The sequence below is a fragment of the Macrotis lagotis genome, chromosome 7 (assembly GCF_037893015.1).
Source record: "Macrotis lagotis isolate mMagLag1 chromosome 7, bilby.v1.9.chrom.fasta, whole genome shotgun sequence".
Lineage (NCBI taxonomy): Eukaryota > Metazoa > Chordata > Mammalia > Peramelemorphia > Peramelidae > Macrotis > Macrotis lagotis.
Window position 1 is genome coordinate 39,029,279 of NC_133664.1, and position 26,548 is coordinate 39,055,826.

A 26,548-nucleotide genomic window follows, 5' to 3' on the forward strand; every position below is an offset into this window, starting at 1 on the left:
ATACAAGAGCTTTATTCAAAGAGAAACTTGCTGCGAACCTTTTTCTCATTTCCTTATTTTCCTCTTGATTTTAACTTGCACAAAAACTTTAAAATTTTATATGATTAAAATTATCCATTTTATCAAGTGTGATTCCTTTCTCCTTTCTCTTCCCCTCTACATGGATCAATTCTTCCTTATTCCTTTAATTTATTTATGATGTGCATTTCTATATCTAGATCATGTATTTCTTTGAAACATCTCTGTATAGAGTGTAAGTATACTATGAGTACTCATACATTCTGTCTCTTTTTTTGTGTCCATGTTGTTTTTCACTAATAGAATGGAGGTATCTTGAAGGCTGGGGACTGTTTCATCTTTGATTATTTATTTATTTCTCATTATTCATTCATTATTTATTTATTTATTCTTTATTATATTTGTAGACTGACCATACTAAAAGTGGGGCGGGGGGGACACATGAGAAAAAAAGTGTAACAGGACAATCTGTATTTTATCTAGAAACCAGAATGTGATTTTCATTTTCTTTTTTTACAAAACACAACCAACTATGTCTGGGCAAATAAATCAATTCCAGAGAGATGTGTTAAAAAAGACACTGGGCAAGAAATGGAAGGCGGTGTTCTGATTCATCCTGTCTTATTCTCTATACCTATCACAGTATTGGCACCTAGCAAACATTTAATAAATGCTTGTTGAATAAATAAATAAATGAATAACTAAATGAATAAAAGATATGAACATGTCAGATTAAACTAAAAGCATCTACTTTCAAATCTGAATATCATCTAAATGGAATTTATCAACAAAACATTCTGAAACAGAAGAAAAGTTCTCAGGAGTCCTGAATGTTTTACTTCTTTACAGGATTAAAATTATTGTTTTCTCTTTAGGGCATTTGCAGATTTTGTGATGACATATAGCTAAATGTGATCCAGGCTGCCTTGAGATAAGTCATTGCCTCGGTTCCATTTGCAATTCATGATCAGCCAGAGCTGCAGCTCCAGCTTGTTCTGGTGGGCTTACACAGATGGTAATTTTATGGAGTTCAGGTGAAATAGGCTCAGGACCGCACCGATTGCAGCCTTCCATTGATTGCTTGGGGCCTCTCTTAACTTAAATTTCTCTGGAATTGATTGACTCACCTAGACACAGTTGATTTTACTTTGAAAAAAAAAAGAAAATATAGATCACATTCTGGCTTCCAGATAAAGCCCATATTTTCCTTGGTGTCACCTTAACTATTTTCTCAACTGTCCTTTTCCCTTGCTTGGATTGTAATTAAGTAAAAGAAGGAAAGAATGAAGGAGAATCAAATAGGGTCATTGGAATCTCATGCTCGTGGATGCTCAAGACCTGATGTGAGAGGGAAGGACGCGCGCACACACACGCACTCACACACACACACACACACACACACACACACACACACACTCTCCCTCTTTCTCCACACACATATATATCTATATCCATAATGAACAAACACACATATTTATATGCATAGATATATAATATTTACACATGTATGTCTATATACACATACATACAATTTGAGTGAAGGATCACTTATTGAAAAGATAATTCAGTTTTAGACATGTTGATTTTTTTTGTTTGTTTTTTTTTGACATGTGGAATTTAAGGTGCCATCTAGATGCTGTCCAGGATGTATGTAGAAATACAAACCTGGAGTTCTGGGGAGAATCAGGAGATGGAGGAATAGATCTAGGTGTCACATTTGTGGCAAGGGGGAGTACTTGAAGCTGTGGTAGTGGAGAAGATGGCTAAGAGAGAGAGAGAGAAAAGAGGGTTAAGGATATATAACCTTGGAAGGTAAACACACTGAAGGGGCAGAAGGAAGATGGGAAGTCAGTAAATGAGATTGTGTGGTCAGAGAGCACTGATCCAATTTAAGTCAATACTCTAACTCTCTGTGGACCTTAAGCAAACAAAGCCATAGACTTCCTCTTCTTTAAAAAATATTCTAAAATTTTGAGAGCCAGTCAGGCAGCACCATTCGAATTCTTTTTGGTAAATAATTATCTGATTATATCATTTAGTCTAAGCCAATTATGCCTTGCTAATTTCAAAAGTAGCTGCTCTAATGAAAATTGTAACCATTTCTAAAATCATATTAAAAACTAAACCTTCCCCTGTTAAAATTCATGGAGAGTATTGGTTACTCTAATAAAAACACACAGAATACATACTTGGGATTGGTGATGTTTTTAACCAAAGTCAGTTTCAATTTCCATCCTCTAGTAGTCACTTACAACAGGATGACTTAAAACTCTAGAATATTATAAAAACATGCCATATGGGGCCTTCAGGGCACAAAAGTACATATAATTCACGTTACATAAATTAAGGACAATGTACATCCATAAAAATAGTTTAAACTTCTCATTAAATTTAAAATCTATTCCTAAAAATTTTGTCAATCCCTTGAGGCTAAAAAAACAGTCATTGGCAACATCTGCTCAAGGTTCAGGAGTAGGAAAAAAGAAAGCCAGCAACACAAATGGGAGACTTGGATATCTGGGGAAAGAAGTTAATAGAAAAGCCAAACCTAAACCTTATTCAGTTATATCAGTGGATCTGACATAGAGGGATCTTTCCAACAGTGAAACTCTGTACCTGTCTAGCAGTCCATCCTTGCCTGCCCCATGCATCCATATCATCCTGTAAATTAGCAGTGAACTAGGAGACTTCCTCTTATTCTTTGGTCATTGCGTATGTAGCAGTAAGACACATGGGCTACCCATCAGTTCTTTTTTTTATTTTACTGTGTGTTTGACCCATCTCTTTTTTGCAGTCCTACATTTTTTCTGATGATAGTCTTTTTTCTGCTTCTGCTCTGTGATTTTTCATTTGTAACATGTTGCCCCCTTATCCATGTCCATCAGGAGTCTCTCTGTAACCTTTTGGACAATTATCAATTTCAGTTCTCTTGAAACTGTAAAATTCCATGAAAACCTAGAATTGGCTTGTTTTCCCCTCAAGAAATCCAGTTTCCCCTATTTCATCCTGCCCCAGAAAGACCAAGTTAGGAGACCTTGGTGTAAATACAATGACCTCATTTAGCATTGTAAGATCCAGCCTCCAAATTGGTTTCATCTTTGAAAAAAAAAGTACATACTTCTACATAATCTGAAAAGAATAATCTTCATATTCTGGCTACCCACCCAATATTGGACTGATCAGTACATGGCCAAATACATGGTGTCCTGACGCCAACATTGTGATGCCATTGGTCCTCTTTGAAAACAAAGGATGAACAACACAACACCTATCCTGTCTAGTAGGCTGGAATTTCCCCATTTTTCCTTCAGCAGTCTTGCTTCAGTAATTCTTGACCACTGGGAAATTATGTCCTGATAAACTACCAGTTTAACTCCAAACTCAGAGAAAAATAATCCAGATGTTAACTGAGATGAAATGTTGCCTCTTAAAAGAAATTAAGGTAAGAGATGGTATTATTTAGTCTAAGCCAGTTATGCTTCAGATAAGCTGGTATGAGGAGAATGTAACAGTATGTAAGGGATGAGGAGAAAGTAACAGAAAGAGAATAATTAGTTGTTTGTATTTTTTTTACAATGTCTTCATTTATATCATTTGGGGATGTTGTAAAGCAATGAGGTTAAGTAACTAAATATCAAGTGTCTGAGGCTAGATTTGAACTCAAATCCTCCTGATTACAGGGCCAGTGCTCTAGCCACTGTGCCTCCAGATGCCCCAATTTATACTGCTTTAATTCACTAAGTGGGCTGCAGCTTGGTGTCAAACTCAAATAAAAACAGGAGCCACTTAGAAAACCATGTTAGTATTATGTTCTATTATATTTTTCTTTATAACAAAATAAAGAAATATTTCCCAGTGACATTTTAATTTGGTTTAGGGTCCTTGTTTGACACCTCTGATGTGATGGACAGAGTACTGACCTTTAGAGTCTTTGACACTTGTATACTTCACCTTGGGCAAGTCAGTTCTTCTGTGCCTCGGGCAGGGTTTTTAGACAGAGGAATTTCAGATTTCCATTACTCAAGTGAGTTTCCATATTAAGAATTCCTTATATTGATGAAATCCTAGGTCTCAAGAAAAAATTCATAAAGCATGTGCTTGTCAAAATGATTCATTAACTAGTTTCTTCTAATGTATAATAAGAACATTCTGGTATCCTACTTTGCTACTCCACCATTAACAGGAGGGTCTGTATTTGGATTTGTTCTTCCAGTCATGATAATGTGTTTGCATCAGTCCATCAACTTATATTTGTGAAGCATTGCAAGGGTACAGTATGGATCCAAAGAACTAGACTCATGCTAGATATAGATAGAAGTCACATTAGCTGAACCCTAAGATCAGAGGTCTGGAGTTCTGGAAGCCATCTAGGCCAATCAACTCATTGTGCAGGTGAGGAAACTCAGACCCACAGAGGGGAAGTCACTAGCCCAAGTCACACAGGTAATAAATGTCACAGCCAGGATTCAAATTTAGGTCCTTTCAGTACAAGTTCATTGATCTTTCCACTGTTTCACAGGGCCTTCTTGAATGTGCCCCTTGGAGCTGTGATGGTTGATGTAAACTATAGCAGTGACTGCCAGAGTATAGTTTATACATTGAGGAATTTCAAAGAATATCAGAAGGATCTGAACATAGAAGACACTTTCTCAGACACCTAGGGAAAAGACTATCATTTTGTTCTTGGCAAGACATGAATGATTTGAGGCAGAAAACCAGAGAGCATTTGAAAGAAATGCAAAGAATCCTTCAAACACTTCATACTAAACAATTTTATATGATAATTTTTTTGTGTCATTAATGTTCCGCTTAGACTTAGATTTTTTTTTCTTTTAAAATAGCTCTCATTGTAAGGGTGTGATCTAAAGGAATGAACTCTTATTTGAATTGATGGTGTATATATATTGTTCATTGTGGATAAGAGGCTTTTCCTCCAGTCTTAACAATATTTTTCTAGTGACATTTAATCATTGTATTTAAAGAAAAATCATAGTAAGAAAAATACATTGCTCTCCTTGGCCAATTTCTTTGTAAATCACATTTTTAGTATGCTAGAATTTCTTTAACATCGACTGTTTAAAATCAATTCAACAGCAATTCATATGTAGTGCCCTCACTTGCTTGCTATTCATAACTCTGACAATTAATACCATGAAGATGGTTTATCTTTGCCATCTACTTCTAGATTTCTATGCTTGACAACCCCTTGATAATGTCGCACCATTTTCTGTATTAGACAAAATTTCACAAAGTCATTTCTTTGGTGGTATTTTTAAATACATGAGCAAACATTCATTCTTATTACTTTACAACATAAACTCATTCCCCTTAGCTTCATAATAATCAATCTTGCCTGGGACATTTCCATGAACAAGTCTTGAATTTATACTTTGTGAAGTGGGAAATCAACATACATTGACTTTCTCATTGTTTTGAAATCTCTGTCACCAGGGAAATGCTGCTACCTTAATTGTGTCCTTAAGGTCTGAACAGTTAGGCTTCCCATAGATGTCATATAGACTGTATTGCACTTTTACACTCAATTATGCTTTTTACTATAAAGCTAGAAAAACCTAATCATTTTTTCACCATAACAAATGAGTCTATTGTTGCCCCCAATGACCTGATCCTAAATGTCGCTATTTTCTTCTAGCAAATAAATCCAAGACTTATTTATTATCCTTACTAATTATCTCTAGCTGCCACCATATTTCCTTCTGGGACTGGTACCCTAACTTCTATTCCAGCATGTAGAAGGGAACAAAACATTTCCCCCCCCCCACCTTGGGGAAAACAATCCATTGTCCCACTTTCTTATATATTTTAAAAGAATTTATGACAGTGAAGAATGACAAAATCAATTAATTGTTCAATCCCAGTATTCTGTGTATTCACTTTTCAATCAGTTCCAGTATTACTCCCTGAAAACTAGTACTTCTTCCATCTTCCTTCTCTTAAGCTAATCTCTTACTTTTTGATCTGGACTCCAGAGTCAAGCTACTAGATGTGTTCTGAATTTCAAGCTTGCCTACTCTTATTTTCTTTTGCATGTTCTGATTTATATATGTTGTCTCCCTCTTAGAATGTAAACTCCTTGAGCTCAAGGACCATTTTTGTTTTTTTTTTCATTGTATCCTCAGCAATTAGCATCCAAACTGACACATTTCAGGTAGTAGATGCTGGTTGATTGATTGGCTGATTGATGAAGCTATAGGAATATCAGGTTTTACAAATTTTCTTTATCAATGGAATAAGCTCCCAATGTGATGTGTTGTTATTGAACTAATTTCATTTTCTGCCTTATAATAGTTTCCCCCTTGTGTGGTCCTCTCATCATGTTCCTGATCTTCGCTCTCAGACCAGAGGCTTGCTAATAAATATTTTAACAATAACTCTCCAGAAAAAAGTAATGATATTTTAAAGTTTAATCTGCATTATTAACATTTTTCATTATGTTTTTAAGTTTATACAATCACCTAAGTAATAAACAAGCCCTAATTTGTAAATTAAAAAAATTATTTCCAAGGTTTAATATGCTGAGAATCTAATAATTAGCTCTCAGGAAACAATTTGAACCAACTCCAGCATACCACTGGATAGGAGTATGTCAGGAGGTATGTCCTGAGCTCAAATGACAATTTTCTTTAGTCTTTCTTGTTCTTCTTGCTCTCATTCTCCTCTCATCCTCCGATCTAAGACTACTGGGCCATGCTCCTCTCTAAGAGCCAAGAGTTTAGAGACCCCCAGTTTGCAATAATAAAGACAGTACTTGGTACATATAATATACAAAACCAATATCCTTCCTTCCTCTGCCCACAAGGAAAACAAAACAGAAAACCATAATATTTACTGATATGGTTAGTTACTATACTAATGATAATAATAATAATAATAATAACCATGATGCATATTAGCCTAAATGGAGTCCTTTATGGGTTCTAATCTCTTTACTTTTAGCTATTTGGTCCTTAAAGTAATCCCATGCTAGTGGGAGCATTAAAATACCAAATAACCTTGATCTGGTCTAGAGATGGGAGTTCTTGCAGAACACTAGAACATGCTGTTGGCCTTCTCGGGAACTCCAAATGAGCAAGCAGGAGTGGAGATCAAACCCATCAAGAAGCAAAGTTTATATTTTTCCCCCCTTTAAAGATAATAAGGCAAAAGAAGAACCAGGAGGGGAAAAAACAAACAAGAAAGGACAAGATCCTAGATGTATAGGAAGTGTGCCATCAATAACAAGGAGATAATGTGTCTTATGAGGTCTACGACCCATTTGGATGGGGAGTTGATGAGTTTTTGAAGAGTTGTTCCCATCCCACCTATACTTCTTAAAAAAGACAACTCTTGAAACTGGAATTAGGTAAGATCTGAGTAAAATGAATATTACTCCCTAGGCTTGCCCATGGCTCCTCTCTGCTTATGGCCATCTTGGTTTTGGCCAACCCTGGCTAAACCTCCTCAACCTTGCTTCTGCCTTAGGTTTCCCACTTATTCTGATTTTTTCTTTAGTAGGAGAGAATATTGCTCATCAGAAGAAATGCCATGCTTGCCCTGCCGTTTGTGGTCCATCATACAGAAGATGCTCAAGTAATTGTTGACTCATGGCACAATAATCTGTCTTGCCTCTGAGAATTCTTGGATTTTTCCCAGAGTGGTTTGTTCTTTTTCAGAGCCACTTTCATAGAAAGCATCTCCCATTCTAAGGTATTTAGTGGACTAGTGGGGGTAGTGAGTTCCTTTCAATAGTTAACAAATTTCTGGTGTTAGCTTACTCTGGAAATTCACTGTCCTATTTTAAAGAGATCACAATACTTCCCTTAAGGCACTTATTTTTGTTTTTTTCAATGAACAAAAAGTTCATTTCTTTCCCTTTCACTTCCACCCCTAATTGAAAAAGAAAGAAAAAACCTCTTGTATCAAATATACATAGTCAATCAGTGAGGACTTTGTCCCAAAAAATATGTCTCAATCTACACCCTGAGCCATCATTAATATTTTGGATTATTGTCACAATTAAAAATATATGTAATAGACCATGGTATGATTGATTTCCATTATTATAATATATTTTATTCACAAGTTTTCTTTATTCTTTTGTGTTCATTGTTAGTTTGTGCTGTATTTTTAGATTTCATCTCTGTATAACCATGACAGAGTGCCCTAAACATGGTAAATACTTAATAATTGTCAGTGTAGTAGGCTTGGAGATAACAGGCCTTGGCAGGAAGGAAGAAGAGTTCCATAGCCAGGCTTCATGGGTTTCTAGGAGATGTGATTTCGAGGAAATAGTGTTGTCTTCTTCCTACCCTGGAAGAGATGTGGAGACTGTTTCTTCTTTCTTTCTTTTTAAATAATATTTTGTTTCCCCCAAATTACAGGTAAACCAATTTTTAATATTTTTTTAAGTTTTGAGTGCCAAATTCTATCCTTTCTTCCCTCCCGCCTCCCTGAGGTAGTAAGCAATCTGATAGTGATTATAAATGTGTAATCATGTAAAACATTTTCATATTAGTCATTTTGTAGAAGAAAACTCAGAAGAAGAAAAAAGGAAGGAAGGAAAGAGAAAGATAGGAAAGGAAAGAAAGCAAAGAAAGGAAGTAAAGTAAGCAAAGAAAGAGAGAAAAATAGTATGTTTGGTTTGTATCTTTCTCTAGAGGCAGTTATCATTTTTTCATCCTGAGCCCTTTGGGATTGTCTTGGATCCTTATACTGCTGAGGATAAAGTCATTCCCAGTTGTCTATTGTACAGTGTTGTTGTGACTATGTACAATGTTCTCCAGGTTCTCTTCACTTCATTGTGCATCAGTTTATTTAAATCTTTGCAGATTTTTCTGCAAAAAAATATAGCAGTATAGTCATAGACCACAACTTGTTCGGCCATTCCCAAGTTGCTGAGTATTCTCTCAATTTCCCATTCTCTGTCGTCACAAAAAAGTTGCTATGAATATTTTTGTATAAATGAATTGTTTTTGGAGACTCTTTCAAGAGAAGTGCTTGGAGACAGGGTGGAGATTTTGAAAGTGAGACATGGTAGGTGTGAAGAGGCTTGGTGAGTGACTCTAGACTCAATAGAGGCATCACCCGGGCTAGAGATCAGGAATGTGGGGAGGGTCTGATTTTCTCCGACTGAGAATTTGGTCAGTTAGTGAAATACCCCCAAAGCCCTCCTTTTCCAATGCCAATTTCAGATGAGATTCTTGTAAAACTCTTAGGAACCCATTGCTTGAAGCAGACTTTTAATGCATGGTTCTTTTCTTTCTATTTCCCTTCTATTAAGAGGATTTTTTTTTTTGGTTGTTGTTGCTGTTCTAGGATAAAATGAGTAGGAATTTGCTTTCTGGGCTAGGGAGGTTGAATCCTCCATTCTCATCCACCTCTTTTCTCTTGCCCTCACACTTAAACAAATATTTCTGCAGATGTGGAACCAAGGACAGTTAGTATTAGTAGACATTGTTTGGTTTGGGCCCGACCTGCTAACTTTGAAGATAGAGTCTAGAGGAGGGAGTCCTCCTCTACTTTGTACCTTCAGATTTCTGTTTGGATTCATCCAAAAGATTAAATCAAATTGGAGTGTGTTGAAATCTCACAAATGCAAATTTTATGGAAATCCACTGAAAAACTACAATATTTAGTAGCAATATTGACCAGATTTCTTTAAAAAGGTTTTCTTATGGCTCAGACATGCCCTCTTTCAGGGACAAATCTAAGACTTGAGTATTCTGGACTGGCATACTCAAAACAGATTTTTTATACTAGGATGATTTCATCAGTGTTTCTAAATAATGAAATTCCCTTCACCAATCTGGATAAGCACTTCTGATAATTAGAATCTTAGAAGATGGCTTCAACAAGTTAAATAACTGTTCATGACCACTTAGCTAGTGGTCAAAAGCAGGGCTTGAAACTTTGATTTTCCTGACTCCAAGACCAGTCCTTTATCCATTAAGCCCAGTTATATTTTAGAGAAATCTTAGAATGGTCCATGCAGGGAGTGATCTACTTGCTAGAAGGATGGAAGATACTATAAGCTAGGTACACAATAGTGATATTCATAGCTAACATGCATATTTGTTATCCGATTGGATTTTCATAGCAACCTTATGAGGGTTAGGGTTAGGGTATCGGTATCATCATCATCATCATCATCATCATCATCATCATCATCATCATCATCATCATCATCATCATACTTTATTCTGGAGCCTTGAAAGTTCAGTGATTTGTCCAAGGACTCATGAATAATGAGTGTTTAAGGCAAGATTTGAAGTCAGGTTTTTCCTGACTCTAAATTCAGTGTTTCATGGCACCATGCCACCCAAGTGTCTTAGTAAAAAATTCTGATTTCTCTCTAAAGAAAAAGCCAAGTTGAGGGTTGTGAGTATTTGAAACTCTCTGCCCTCCTGGGGCTACCTGACACCGTTGAGGCATTTATGAGTGTTTTTTCCTCTGGTTCCATAGTTGTCCAAGATTAACTTCTGTCTGCCCATTTCACTTTTGACTCTGCAAATTTATGTTGAAAGAGGGTTTTCCATCAGTCACAGAAAGTACATGGAGGGGCTTGGTAGTCATTCTCTAATGAGCTGGTGACTGGGTGATAAGCACCTTTGGAGTCCCACACCTCCCTTTGAAGTCTTTGCCTTTGTTCTTCTAGGTCTCTGGCATGCATTTTGTATGAGCTCTGCTGCATGAATCATGCATTCACCGGTCACAATTTCTTGTCCATTGTTTTAAAAATCGTTGAAGGTGACACGCCTTCTCTTCCCGCTAGATTCCCAGAGGAGCTGAATGCCATCTTACAAAGGTAGATGAAATACAGGTTTTTTTTTTCCCACTCATATGATTTTGACTTTGCATTTATAGTTTTCAGTCTTTTGCCAAAAACTGTTTTTCTTTTTAAACATTACAGCATGTTGAACAAGAGTCCTTCACTGAGACCGTCAGCGATGGAAATTTTAAAAATCCCTTACATTGATGAACAACTGCAGGTATTTATATAAAAAAGATACAGAAGAGTCCTTATTAGCATTTAAATAAGAATCATGTACCTTGAAGAGATGCTTTTGGGAACAAGCGGCATTAGGATTCATTGGGAATAGGAGAAATAGATTAAAAAGTAGAGAAGGGACTTCTCAGACATGACAGTTCTTTGTAGGACAGAATCCCCTGATGTACCCCTAGATGTAGGGAGACAAAGTTTAAGTTTCACACAAAAACAAGCCTGGATGTCATGGATTATAGTGTTACTACCAAAATACTCAGTGTAAGATGAGTATATTGATATTAGGTCTGAAATCTGACATTTTCTTTGACCATCCTCGAGGGTCAGGTCTGTTCCTTTTTTGTCTTTGAATTCTCAGCTCCCACTATAGTATCTTGCATGTAGTTCACTCAGGGTGCTAAATAAATATTTACTGATTTGAAAGCAATCTTGCCCTCTTATAGATTTTAGCAATCCTTCCAATAAATTAGGTGAATTCATTCCAGAATGGAAGCTCCTTGAGGGCAGAAGCTATTTTTGCCCTTTTTTGGTACCACCAAGTCTTCAGCATAGTGTGGCTAGCACAGAATAAGAACTTATATAAAGACATACTGGTTGATTTATCCTGTTTTTACACACTGTAAATGATGAGCTGGCTTTATTTTGATGGTGAGAAGGAAGCTAATTATTCATTATTTTTGTCCTTACTCTTTTAGGTTAGAGCCTGTCTCTTCTATTTGCCCTAAGTGGATCTCAGAAAGACTATTTGTTTTCCAAAAACTTTTACTCCCCTCTCATCTCATCAACAAGACGATTACCTCCATGCTTTGATCAAAAAAGTGCAGTTTTTATGGGGCAAAGGGAAGGGCAATGAAGTTATCAGCCAATGTCTTATTAGACTATTTTGTCTGAAACACCTTCTTCATTCAAGGAGGAGGGAAAAATGAATGCTTACCTTATTCTCAGGCTTTTGCTTTGGTTAATGATGTGTAGTTAGTCTGTGGATGGTTTGAAGGCTGGGGGTGAAGTAGATGAAAATGTCATATGACACTTTGGAGCCTTTTTATCCTTCCAAAAGGATCATTAACATTGCCAGGACTGCTTTTCTTTTACAGTGTATGATGTGTAAATATTCCAACGTGACTCTGGAAGACAAAACCTCAAGCCATCAGACAGACAAATCAACTCATCTCATTAATGCCATGTGAGTAAATTGGTTTTTTTTGTTAAAAAGTCTTACTTCAGGGTAGAAGATCATTAAATGCATTTCTATTTAGAGGTCTTTTAAAGTGGAGTTTGTAGGAGGGATCCTGGAATCCACAGATGCTGTGCAGAGAAGCAAGAGTGGTTTGGGGACTTTTCCCAGTGGAAGCAAATAGAAGTCGTAAAAGCTTAAACCGATACCCAGCCCACCCATCTGCAGACTATCACTGTTATTCTCTTGTAGATATATTGATTCATGTCATTTATGGGGAAAGATCAAGAGATTTTAGAACTGTGCCTGTCTTCTCTCTCTGCCATCTTGGCTGAAAGTCTCTTGCAAATATATTGAGAAGTATTTGGTGATATTTATATGATCTACCTTCCATATTGGGAACATGAAAGACTTTCATTTAACATTTAAAAAAATTTTCCTAAGATATATATATATATATATATATATATATACATATATATGTATATGTAATGAAAGACATCAATATCATTCCTAACACACATGACTTTCAGAACCCAAAACAGTGCTCCACATTTCATCTAACTAGATGATTGTTCTGCCCACAGCATCTTCCTTAATTTCTTTTCCACATAAAACATAATGTTGGCTCATTTTGGGCATGTAACTCATTAAAACCTGCAAATCTTTTTTCATGTTGACTGTTGTTTATCCATGCCTTCCTCATCTTAGACCTGCAATGCTGAGTTTTAAACTCAAGTATAAGACTTTACATTTATCCTAATTTGATTTCCCCTTATTAGATTTCATTCCAAACCATAGTCTGCCAAGATCTTTTTGGCTCCTGACTCTGACTTCCAACATGGTAGCTGTCCCCTCTGTCTTTGTGCCAGTTCCAAATCTGATGAGCATGTTGTCTGTGGCTTTATCCAAGCTGTTTCATTTACATGCTTGGAGTGATCATCCACAAATATGTGACTGATATTGATAAAGCACTTACCATAGTGCTCAATATGCAATAGACACAATAAATCTTCCCTTCCTCCTCCCTTCTTGATATTGGTATTCCAGCCTACATGGATGAGAACAGGAAGGGAGAGCAGCGATAATCCAATCTCCTTATTTTACAGATGAGGACTCTGAAGCTACCGAATTCCTCTTTTTAAGTATAAGAAAATTTAAAAAGCTTCTTTTCTCCCAACCTTAAAAAATTCCATTACTATGGAATCACAGAATATTCGATTTGGAAAGAACTTTAGTGATCATCAAGTTCAATTCTTCTACATGTAAAAACAACATGACCTTTTTTGAGATTGCACAGTAAATGTTTAGTCATAGTACTTGGTGTATTTCTGCTAGGCTCCCATTCTAGCCTGCTTGCCATCAGTGATGATGTCTAAATGGAGGAGGCTTAGGGATACTGAAGGCAGTTAAAAGAGATTTATTCGGGGATAGCTTTAAAGAGATTTATTCGGGGATAGCTACATAGGTTTATAGCATAAAGCTCATTATTCTGTGACCAGTCACAGATCCATCATGTCTTTCAGGGCCACAGTTATTGTCCCCAGAATGACTAATACAGTTGAAGACTTTCCTAGAAACACAATAACTCTACTCACTTAGTAGCAGTTTCTTTAGTACACATAACAATTACCCTGGTGAGAAAGATTAGATAGGAGGGAGAGTGTTTGATTTATGGCTATTTAATCAGGAATGTATAGGGGAGGCTAGGTGGCGCAGTGGATAGTGCACCGGCCTCAGAGTCAGGAGTACCTGGGTTCAAATCTGACCTCAGACACTTAGTAATTACCTAGCCGTGTGGCCTTGGGCAAACCAATTAACTCCATTGCCTTGAAAAATCTAAAAAAAATAAAAATAAAAAAATCAGGAAGGTATTTAGTATTACTTACATATAAACATTCATGCTAATTTTTAAAAAAATTCTGTGTGAGGAGGGGGATTGAAGCCCTATTAAGTAAGATAAATAGGAAAGAGAAAAATGTTGAATTCAGGCTAGGTTTCTACATACAGAAGCAGAGAAAAGAGACCTGTCTCTCTTGGTCTATTGAAAATTGAGATTTTTTGGCATGAATTATCTGAATAATTGATTCAGTTTCAGTCCCTTGGACTCATTGCTTTTATGTACAAACTGAAAAGTGTAGCTTTCTAGACTAATGTCTATTGTCTGAGCATCAGACCACATTTCCCAGTGACTTCCCTTAAGGTGACATGGATTTAACTTTCTTGTCCTTACAATAAGGATAGCTATGGAATTGTATTTTGATACCTTTACCCATCTGAGGGGATGTTTTTAGGACTTCTCCAGAGATAAATCTATTTGATGATATTCATATTCTAGGAACAGGATGGCTTAGACAAATCAAATCTAAAAGAAGTTCCCAAATTTCATTTTATTCTTTCCTCTCAAATCTGTTAGAGCTGTGAAGACCTTTTTTAAATTTTCTTTTTTCTCTATTGTCTTTATATGATATTATAATATCATATTACAATATATGATATTATAATATAAAATAGCTATCTGTTGACTTCTAGGGGAAAGAAACCCAAGATCCTAATAACTTCCATTTCTAGGTTGAGTGTTGCTTTCCAGGTGGTGGTGGTGTAAATGTGAATTTTAGGACACCAATAGATTTTTTTTCAAAGGTTGCTTACTTCAATACACTGTCCACAGGAATGCTTTCTCCATGGACCTTGAGTTAGTTGTCTTGTCCTTCTTTAATTCTCTAATCTTTGGTCTCCCCATCTGCTAAGGTAGAATTCTTGCATTTCATTCCCGAGACCTCTAGAGATTTGAAAATGTATTGGAGCACATGTGAGGAAAGTCAGGAAAGAAGACCCATTTAGATAGAAATTTAAAGAATTTCTATTCACATGAAAGTAATTCTAAGCAGCCTAAGGTAGAACCCTACTTTCTTGGGTCCACCTTGGAGAAAATCATAATGGACCAAAGGTCCTAAGGAGTATTTAGTTCTAGAGACTGAGGTCAGTCTAGGGTGAATGTAACCATCTTTCTGTGCAGACATAAAATTCAAGACTTGCTGACCTCAAATATCTTTCCCACAGACCTACTAAAACCTGAAGTTAGTTTGATTATTAGAGACTGTGAACTGAGACTTGGAAGGTACTTTAGAGGTCATCAGCTCTTGGAATAACAGGATTGTAGCAGGGGTGATTAATCTTTATTGTTCTATTGGACCCCTCTGACCATCTAGTGCAGACTGAATCACTTCTCAGAATGCCAAAAATAAAAGATTAAAAGAAAATTAATTATATTGAAACATAGTTTTAAAAATATTTTTTTAAATTTATTTTTTATTCTCATTTTGTACAAATGGTTTTTTAATAATTAATAAAATTAATAAAATATTAATAAAATATTAAATATTAATATAATTAATTAATAAAATATTAATTAATAAAATATTCTTGTTTACAAGTAAACAAAATACCCCTCCTCCCCCATGAATATAGATAGACTTGCTTGGATGAAAAAAGTAAAGGGGAGAGAAAAAAATTAAAATAAAAAAATAATAGTAATAATTGTAGGTATGGCCAGGTGGCGCAATGGATGAAGCACCAGCCCTGGAGCCACGAGCACCCGAGTCCATATCCAGTCTTGTAAACCCAACAATCACCCAGCCGTGTGACATGCAAGCCACCCGATCCCCACTGCCCTGCAAAAAAACAAAAAAAAGAAAGAAAAAAAAAGACCCAAAATAAAACAAAATAGTAATAATAGTAGGGGCAGCTGGGTGGTGGACAGAGCATTGGCCCTTGAGCCAGAAGCACCTGGGTCCAAATCTGGCCCCAGACACCCAAAGATCACCCGCTATGTGGCCCCAGGCAGGCCACCCAGCCCCACTTGCCCTGCACCCTCCCCCAAATAATAATAACAACAAATGTGCTTGAGTCTTTGTTCCAACACCAACAACTCTGTCATGGGTGGATCACATTCTTTATGTTAAGTCCATCACAAAAGTTATTTCCATATTTTTCCACTGTTGCCATTGCTGATCGCAACTCCCTCCTTTCTTATTTCTCCACTACCATGTACTCTATTTTCTCTCTCCTTTCACTCTGACTCTGCTGTAGGGTTGCTGAGTGGCGCAGCAGACAGATCCCTGGTCCTGGGGCCAAGAGGCCCTGAGCCCCCTACCACCCCTTAGGCCCAGAATCCACCTGGCCCTGTGGTCCTGGGCAGGCCATCCAATCCCAGCCCCTTGCAAGAAATAAGAAAGAAAATGTGTTATATCTGGCCACTCTCCCTCCATGGTCCATCCTCTCCTCCTTTATTCACAGCCCCCCTTCCCCCTGTCCCCCCCTTCTTACTCCAGATGTCTATACCCCATTGAGTATATTTGCTGTTTCCTCTCCTAGCCATCTCTGATGAGAGCAAAGGTTCCCTCATTCCCCCTTGCCTCCCCACTTCCATATCATTGCAATAGCTCATTGTAATAAAAAAAATCTTATGTGAAATATCTTGGACTATTCCCCCTCTCCTTTTTCTTTCTCCCATTCCATTTCCCTTTTTTTGTATTGACTCCATTTTTACACCATATTTTATCTTCGAATTCAGCTTTCTCCTGTGCTTCAACTATAAAAGCTCTCTCTACCTGCTCTATTAACTGAGAAGGTTCATATGAGTATTATCAGTGTCATTTTTCTATGCAGGAATACATGCAGTTCATCCTCATCAAGTCCCTCATATTTCCCCCCTCTCCTCCAATCTCCATGCTTCACCTGAGTCCTGCATCTGAAGATCAAACTTTCTGTTCAGCTCTGGCCATTCCAAAAGGAACATTTGAAATTCCCCTGGTTCATTGAAAGTCCATCTTTTTCCCTGGAAGAGGACATTCAGCCTTGCTGGGTAGTTCATTCTTGGCTGCATTCTAAGCTCTTTTGCCTTCCGGTATATTGTATTCCAAGCCCTAGGAGCTTCCAATGTAGCTGCTGCTAAGTCCTGTGTGATCCTGACTGCAGCTCCACGATATTTGAACTGTGTCCTTCTGGCTGCTTGTAATATTTTCTCTTTGACTTGGGAGTTCTGGAACTTGGCCATAATATTCCTAGGGGTTGGTTTTTTGGGATCTCTTTCTCGGGGGGATCGGTGGATTCTCTCCATTTCTATTTTGCCTTCTGCTTCTAGAATATCAGGGCAATTTTCCTGTAGTAATTCTTTGAAAATGCTGTCAAGGCTCTTTTCCTGATCATGACTTTCAGGTATTCCAATAATTTTTAAATTATCTTTCCTAAGTCTGCTTTCCATATCAGTTTTTTTTTTTCAGTGAGGTATTTCACATTTTCTTCTAATTTTTCATTTTTTTTGTTTTGAAGTATTGATTCCTGATTTCTGTTAAATTCATCAATCTCCCTGAATTCTATTCTTTGTCTGAAGGATTTGTTCTCCTCAGAGAGTTTTCTTATCTCTTTTTCCATCTGGCCAATTTTGCTTTTTAAAGCATTCTTCTCCTCAATAACTTTTTGAACTGTTTTATCCATTTGACCTAAGCTGTTTTTTAGCATGCTATTTTCTTCAGCATTTTTTTGGATTTCCTTGACTAAGCTGCTGACTTCATTTTCATGTTTTTCCTGCATCTCTCTCCTTTCTTTTCCCAGTTTTTCTTCCAACTCCCTCATTTGATTTTCAAAGTCTTTTTTGAGCTCTGTCATAGCCTGAGCCCAATTTCTGTTTTTCTTGGAGTCTTTAGATGCAGGAACTTGTGCTTCCTCATCTTCAGACTGAGTATTTTGATCCTTCTTGGGCTCAAGAGCAAAATATTTCTCAGTAGTCTTCCTTTTGTTTCTCTGCTTGCTCATTTTCCCAGCCTGGGCCTGATTTTGGGGTGCTTCCTGAGCTTTTGGGACACCCCCACAAGGGTCTCAATGTGTGAGGCTCTGTCCTCCCTTCTGGTCTGTGAATGACCATAAGCACCTCCCTTTGCCACGGGGCTGAGGTGGGGGGGCCCTGTTGTTCTATGGGGGGGCCTAGACTGTGATCAGGATCTGAATGTGGTCAGAGCCCTGGAGCCCTGTTCCAGGGGCAGAGGACAGAGCTGGGCAGTCTTTCTCTCTTCACTCCCCTCCATCTGCTCAATGGGCTCATGCCCTGGGGGCTCCTGCTTACTGGCTCTCCTGCTTCTGTTTCCTGGATCAGGGCTGGGGAAAGACCAAGCTGCTTGCTGTGTGCCCTGAGGGCTGGGCTCCACATGCTCGCTCTGGCAGAGGTCCCCCGCTATTCCCCCACTTTGTGCCGGTGCTCCCCGGGGGTGCAGCTCAGGAGACTCCCCCGCTGCTGTGAGCTGAGACTCCCAGCGCCCTGGGGCTGCCTCCAGGAGGCTAAAGTTCTTTGGCTCTGGTGGGCCACCCCTCCGACCCTGGGGAGCAGAGCCTTTCTGCTCTTTTCCAGGTTACCTTGAGTAGGAGAACTGCCTCACTGGGTCCCTTTGTGGGTTCTGTCTCTCGAAAGTTTAGTTAGAGTCCTTAGCTGATGAATTTTATCAGAGAGCTCCTAAGACTTGATTCCTTCTTGTCTCCATCTTGGCTCTGACCCCCCTAAAAATATTTAAAAAAAATATATATATATATGTATATATACATATATATATATACATATATATATATATATATGGGATTTTAACTCAACTTTTTTAAAGATGTTAAAAACATTGTTTTAACATGTAACTGGGGAAAAATAAAATATATAAAAAACCCCCAAAAGCAGATTTATGGATACCAGGTTAAGCTCCCTTTGATTACAGGATCATCAATCTAGAGGTGTGATGACCCTCACAGGCCATCAAATCCAACCCTGGATTATCAAGTCCTCCCTGGCACCAGCCCTCATCTTGGTCTGCTCTAGAAACAATCTCTACTCATACATAAGTAATTGGAATGAATCAGAGAGATCTCTTTCAACTCCCTATTTTGCAGATGAAAAACTGAGGTCTGGAGAAGCCATCCTTGGAACAAGGAATGGAGTCAAGTCTTTTGACTCCAAATCCAGTTCTCCATAATGTCATTTGCCAGCCCCCAATTTTCCTTCATATTCTAGAACCTGGTTTTCCCTGAGCTGCCATGAAAACCATCTTCCTTTGTCAACCTCAACAGGGAGATATTGATCAGTCCTTTATTGGTAAAAAAAAAAGGCAGGATCTCTGTAATCAGGACCCAGGTATTGGGGGGGAAATGAAAATCCCGAGGAAATTTGAATGCAAAACTTATGTCAGCCACCTTTTAAGATTGAGAGTTGTAATGGGAAGGAATAGTCTTATGATTGGGGTATCCTTTCTCCAACCACTCTTTGTATCCCCTCAACTTTCCTTTTTAGGTTTTCCCCATAATGTTCATTCTTTAATAATAAGAGATGTTCCTAAGGATATGGAGTAGCTAGGTGTAACAGTGACTAGAACACCAAGCTGAGTTCAAATCTGGCCTCAGATGCCTACTAGCTGTGTGACCCTGGGCAAGTCACTTCATCCTGCTTGCCTCAGTTTCCTCATCTCTAAAATGGTCTGGAGAAGGAAGTGGTAAACCACTCCAGTATCTTTGTCTAGAAAACCCTAAATGGGGTCCTAAAGAGTTAGACACAAGCCCTGAACACACATCCCATGAGAAAAGATCCTACCTTAAGTGGATTCATTCAGTCAGTCACATACTGTGTTCCTATAAATCAGTCGTTCCCCTTCCCTGTGGATAGCTGCTTTATGTCAACAAACATAAAACACCCACATCAAAATAGAGACCTGATTATTCTCATCTAACCTCTCCCCATAGCAAGTGCCTAATATGTTTCAAACTGAGTATAAGGAGTTCATTAGAATTCCTTGATACCTTATGATAACGAACAACCCAGTCTCTAAAAGTGTAACTACTAGGGCACACCAGTGTGTTTTGCTGTTGACTGAGGAGGCTCCAAGCTACCCAGGCATTAACAACAAAATGAGCAGGTATTTGGATAGTTTCGACTTTTATTTAAAAGCAAACTATATAATTTGAAAATGATTACTTATTAGCTGCCATCCTAGTTGGCTCATTACCTAACTCCATGGTTTTTACCTTGATGTTTCTAGAGAGGTTCCTCTCTGTAATATAATGATGCTAATGTAAAATATTTGTTTATTTTCTTCTACCTCGTTTGACATGAGAATGTGGGTATATTGTGGGGGCCTTTTATTATTTGTAGGCAGAGAAAGATCCATCTACAAACCCTGCGGGAGCTGTCTGAAGTACAAAAAATGACTCCGAGAGAAAGAATGAGACTGAGGAAGCTCCATGCTGCTGATGAGAAAGAAAAGAAGCTTCAGTAAGATGCCTTTTGACATCTTCCGTAATTCAAACTAGAAATTAGTATAATAGAGTCTAACAGCAGGCCTCCCCTATTACTTTGAGTAAGTAGTAACCTGTAGGTGTTATAAGACTTCCTTTTTTTTTGTCTCGGGGTCCCCAGCTTATACCTTTCCTTGGGTTGCAGGGAAGGCTGACCCCAGGAAAATCAAAGGGAGCCCAGTCATGGTCTGGTAGACTATGGAGAAGGGAGAAGTGAGGGGCTTCCCTTTTTCTGAAAGAACTATATCCCTATAATATTGGGGGAAAAGGCTGTGAAAGGGGTGGGGTCAAGGACTATCAGAGGTCAGGGTGGGTTGGAGGGTATAATCCATGCCCTCTCCTGGCATTTTACTTGGAGTCAGGTTATTTTTTTCCAGGACTTGCTGGCCTGGCCACTCTCCTCCCTCTAGATAAATTGGCTCTAAGTGCTAAGATTTTTAGTTATGACTCTAAATGTAACAATAATTATAATCCCAAAAGCTCACATTTCTAATCTCACATCAACCCTGGGAGGTAAGTGTTGTTATTATCCCCACCTTAGAGAGGAGTAAACTGAGGCAAAGAGAGGTAAAGGGACTTTCTCAGGGTCACAAAAGCCGGCAAATATCTGAGACTGAATCTGAATTTTTTAGGCCACTTAACTGACCTTAAAGAATCAAGAAGTTACATTAAAACTGACTCCTTTGTACCATTTACTAGCAAGAGATGAGGAAATTGTGGAGGGATGAATAGAATGTTCATCTGCCACTTTTTGGAATTCCTTGGGGCTTTCCTATAATGCATACTAGAGCCCTAGGGGAAGTTGTCACCTACCATGTGTTCTGGGGTGTGAAAATAGCACAACTCATCTTCCCAGAGACGAGCTTATTTATATAAAATGATTCATTTAAGCAAGATGAGGAAGAAAAAGGGGAAAAGATGCATGTTCAGGCCATGCTGAGAGTTCATCCAGTTTGGAGGCAGTGATGTCAGGGAAAGTTCTATCTCAGAATGGCCTGGGACTCTCCTGGAGGTTTGTGGATTATCTCATTCCTCAACTTCAGCCTTCCCAGGCTGCTTCCTTGCCATTTATCCCCTCTGGCAATGCAAAGAAAAGGAAGGAAACTCATTCCCACCCCTTTCACTCTTGGACATTCTCCTCAGTAAAGTGATTGAGAAAGAGGGAGCTGCCACCGCCCCCATGGGGGTTAGGAGGGACCTGTCAGGTTCCTTTATTCTGGCCCCTCATCCTGGCAGACCTGGATTATTGAGTGAAGGCTGTATTTCCTAATCTTACCAAAAATACCTCTCCCCTCAAAAAAAAAAAAAAGGAAAAAAGAAAGAAGAAAATGGAAATGACTTTATTCAAAGGGAAAAAACAGTTTGCTTTTTGTTCTTCATCTTTACAAAGATTATTATATTATGGTATGAGAATTTGGATTTGAAAACCTATAGAAATAGCCAGACATTTTTTTGTCAGTATCTTTTGGAAGCACAGTGTAAAAATGTATGTGTGTAAGTATGAGTGTGAGAGTGTGTACGTGAGTATATGTGTGCATGATTGTGTGTATGTAGGTTATGTATGTGTCAGTGTGTATATGAATGTGTATGTATGTGTGTTTATGAGGAGAATTTCCCCCAGAGTTTGAAGCACAATGTGCTGATACAAACAGACTTGGTGTGATGCGAGTGTAATTTTTTTACCTCTGTGTACTGTACTTACATCTGTGGACACACCCTTGGATTTGCAGAAAGTTGGCTGAAGAAAAGTATGAGGAGACGACCAAGCGAATGCAAGAACGGCGATCTCGGCATGTTCCGCGGTTGAGTGTAGATGTGCTGCCTGTGAGTCTTCTTGGATTTTCAGTCAACATCTCATGTCTGTTCTTGGTTCACCTTCAACCTCTGAGTTACCTGTGATTGGTGACTGGCTCACCACCTGTTGTGGCTTGCCAGGGAGTAGAATCATATTAATCTATGTAAATTCCTCATAGTCTGGAAACTCAGAATTACATATTTGTAAGGGCGTATCTCTCCTAGACAGCATCACAGGACTAAGGATGCTGAACTGCAAGGGATCATAGGGATCATCTCATACATCCCCCTCATATTACAGATGAGGAAACTGAGGCCCTGGGAAGTTACAGCTAGCAAGGGCCAGAAGCAAGATTTAAACCCAAATTCTCTGATTTCACAATTATGGGGATTTTTGTTTTGCTTGTTTGGTTTTTCTCCCTGCTGTACTGTGTTCCATATTTTCCAATTGATAGTATTTATATAGCAATTTGGCAATTTGCAAATGTCATCTCATTTTATTTTATTTTATCCTCACACAGGAGGTAGGTGTTGCTATTTTCCCCATTTTATGGATGAGAAACCTGAGGCAGACTTGGGTTAAATGACTTGCCCAGGATCACACAGCTAGTGTCTGATGTTGGATTTGAACACAGCTCTTCCTGTCTAAAGGTCTGGCTCTCTCCATTGTATTACTTGCCCCCAACATGCTGCATCCCCCCTCCCCATATGTCCTTCAAGCAATGGTCTAGGATGTCTTGATGCAGCTCTCCTGCTGCCTGAGAGATGATCATTGGGGGTTGCACTGGAGAAAACATCCATACCTCCCAGACCTCTAGTTGGTTAAAGGAAAGGGAATAAGCATTGATGTGCCCAGGATGTGCTGGGCACTACTTTAAAGACTTTTCTGCCAACATCTCATTGGATGACCCTTCTGAATGTAGGCCATGAGTCCTTGGACATCTGACCAGATGGTCCTTTACTGAGTCTGTTTTTGAAGCCCTTCTGGCTTGGCAGAACTGCCAGAGTTTATCTCTGCTGCCACAGATTTATTATAATCTGGATAAAGTGGTAGATTTGAAGCAAGAAAGATATAGGTTCAAAACTGGCCTCTGATTTCGTCTAGCTGGGTGACCCTGGTTTTAACCACTCAGCCTCAGTTTCCTCATCTGTAAAAAGAGGGATCAAAGTACAATTAAAAAAAGACTTTTGGTAAAAAGTAACACTTGCATGTATTTATCTACCTTGGAGGCCCTTTGAAACTGGCCTAAGTCTTAAATCCCCCCCCCCCCCCCCCCAGTCTGCCAGGATCTCCCCTTCCCTTGGGAGGCATATTCACCTTCTCTGAGTCTTACCCATGTTCTGATTCTGCTGGGGGTAAGCCCATTTCTGATCAGGGAGGGATCCTATATCATGGTTAGGGCCAGTGTTAGAATCACAGGCAGCGTTTTGGGGTAAGGACAGAGAGTTGCTCTGTCTCCCATCCTTCTGAGAACCAGCATTCTAATAAGGGGAAATTCAACGAAGTCACAAGCCCTTCATCTTGCCTTGACTGACCAGGGATCTTAATCTCCATATTCTGAAAAGTCAGACTATGCCTCAGATGATCACCAGCATCTCTTGTTCTTTCATTCCAAGGTAGAGTGTGGTGCTCTCTGCTCCCCATGGTCTCTCTTCAACTGCTGTAAACAATTATGAGTTCATACACAAGGAATAATGTCTCTCTGCCTCCCTCCTGCTTTGGCCCAGTTCAGAGGCATGGAGACACAAGAACACTGAGCTGAATCCCCAGCATCCAGCCCTAAATGGTCTGCCATGGCTTCTGGATAGTCAGCAGATCTTAGGGGTCAGTGGGGTTTCATATCAGGGCAGAAAAAACAAAGGAGTGGATTCTCCTTTCCCATCATGAGCAAGTCAGATAATTCCAACAGGAATTGCTGGGTTTCCTTTCAAGTTAGGGGAGATGCTCATGAATCTTTATGAGTTATGCTAGTGGTCTTTAGCTGCATCCCCCCCGCCCCCCCACCAACAGCTCTAGGGGAAAGGGTGGAGCAATTTATTCCTAACTGACCAGGACAAGACAAAGACACAAGCAGACACATTTCTTGAGATTGGAAAATGAAACGCAAAGACAGAAATATTTGCTTTAAAGGATCTAATAAACTACTTCATACTTTATTCTTAAAGTAACTCTGCGGTATCTAAAAATGCATTTAATGCGATAATCTTAAACAGTGATGAGGCTGGTCATTTATTTTATTCTCTTAGCCCCGTATTTATCTTTATTTCTGTGTTCTTTTTGTTTTCTGGTATCATTATTTAGGAGAAAGGATTTCTAAGATATCAGTGCCTACCACTGTCAGATATGAACATATATGTGAGCATGTATGCATATCTTTATATTTCTGTCTGTCTTTCAGTGTATCTGTCACCCATCTATTTACCTCTATCTGTCTCTGGCTCCAGGTGAGAAAGTGAGGCTGCTGTCTCTCTCTGCACAGCCCTCTCTCACTTAAAGCCAATTCACTTGTATGCCATGGCATCCTTGATGTCTTCATCCTTTTTGAGAACAAATGGCAAACAGTAATAATAACAACTTTTTTCTTTCTCTCTTTTTCTACGTTCCTTCCTCTCTCCCTTTCTCCATCCTCTATCCTTCCTATCTACTTTCCTTTCTTCCCTCCTTCCCTGTTTCTCTCTCTCTCTTTCTTTCTTTCTTTTTTCTTCCTTCCTTCCTTCCTTCCTTCCTTCCTTCCTTCCTTCCTTCCTTCCTTCCTTCCTTCCTTCCTTCCTTCCTTCCTTCTTTCTTCCTTTCTTTCTCTCTCCCTCTCTTTCTTTCTCCCTCTCTCCCTCTCTGTCTGCCTCCCTCCCTCCCTCCATCTTCTATGGACCTCCATTTACTTCATCACCACAGACACTAGTTGTTGCCCTGTGCTATATAATAATGATGACTTCAGGGCTAGTTGAAGTTCTAGGCCTGCTGTGCTTTGTGACTTGCACCTCCTCCTTTATAGGTTGTCTCTCTCTCTCTCTCTCTCTCTCTCTCTCTCTCTCTCTCTCTCTCGGCTGCCTACAGCAATCCCTTTTCTCACTTCCACTTTGCTACTTTTAATCTATAATGTGTTTAGAATTCCTTCAAATTCTATCTAAAATAAGATCAAGGGCTTGGAAGGAGGTCCCAGGGAGTGAATAGAGCCTGCATGCTTTCTCGAATGGTTTCTGTGAAACTGGAGATGCTCTCTGTTTCTTTCCCATTCTTGGCCTCCTTCTGGATGGGTCCAAATTGTAGGGAGCTGGATTCTGTTACTGCAGCTACCTGTATATATGATTGAATAGAACAAGTCATTGCTAACAGAACCAGAGACTGACTTCTAGCCAATAACTTGAAGGAAACGGGGCTTTAAGATATAATATGTGTAGATGACAGAACCCCAAGAGGGCCATGGAAAGATTTTAGGGGGATGTAAAACTGTATGGGAATTTCCCCTCCCCCAACATTGCTCCTTTATTTCTGCTAACCTCTGTTTTCTTTGTAATTCTATGTGTTTTATTTATACTTTTAAAAACATTGTGAAGAGTCTCTAGCTTTTTACCAGACTGTCAAAGGGGTCTGTAACACATAAAAAGGATTAAGAACCCCAAGATTAGGCCCTAGAAGACCAAGAGGCAGCAGACTTTCTTGTGGTTTGTTTAGGAAAAACAAGAACAATGAAGATGACAAATAAAAATTAATAGGGACAGACGCAAAAGAGAGCTAACACAAAGGAAAAATTCCGTTATTCTTTCTAGGACAGAAACCAGACCAGGAAGTAGCATGTTAAATAAAATAGAAGATATAAGGTCCATTTAATGATATTCAGAGAACAAAGGTGAGAGGAAATAAGAAGTCAGATTCATTGTACTCAGACCAAAGGGTTTTTACCTCCCTTGAAAAGACACAATTTGAGAGAGAAGTAAGAAGAAACATTGCAATAAAAAAGGAAAAATGTTGCAATCAGAGGAGAGAGAATGAAAGAAAGTAAGATAAGGAAGGAAGAGAAGAAGGGGGAGGAGAGGATGTCGTTTCATTTCTTAGTATTCCTTTGGGGCTCCTTTCTGCCAGTCCAGACAGTGATTTAAAAAGACAAAACAGATTTTTGTTTTGTATTTTATCTTATTTTATTTCAAAAGCAGAAGCCCTGAGGGAGCTAGTGCTTGAGAAGAGAGGGCGCTTGAGCCTGTTTAATGAGAGGAACTTGCTCATGGATGGCTGTTGG

General features: G+C 38.8%; 1 protein-coding gene across 3 annotated transcripts in view; it reads left to right on the forward strand.

Moving 5' to 3' along the window:
* NEK11 (NIMA related kinase 11) overlaps nt 1-26,548 on the forward strand; it is a 291,550-nt gene that overhangs the window by 100,956 nt on the left and 164,046 nt on the right. For all 3 annotated transcript variants that reach the window (XM_074195807.1, XM_074195806.1, XM_074195805.1), the window contains 5 exons: nt 10,673-10,822; nt 10,928-11,006; nt 12,115-12,203; nt 20,377-20,496; nt 22,250-22,343. In XM_074195807.1, coding sequence (XP_074051908.1) covers nt 10,673-10,822; nt 10,928-11,006; nt 12,115-12,203; nt 20,377-20,496; nt 22,250-22,343 — 532 coding nt within the window. The remainder of the gene's footprint in view (nt 1-10,672; nt 10,823-10,927; nt 11,007-12,114; nt 12,204-20,376; nt 20,497-22,249; nt 22,344-26,548) is intronic.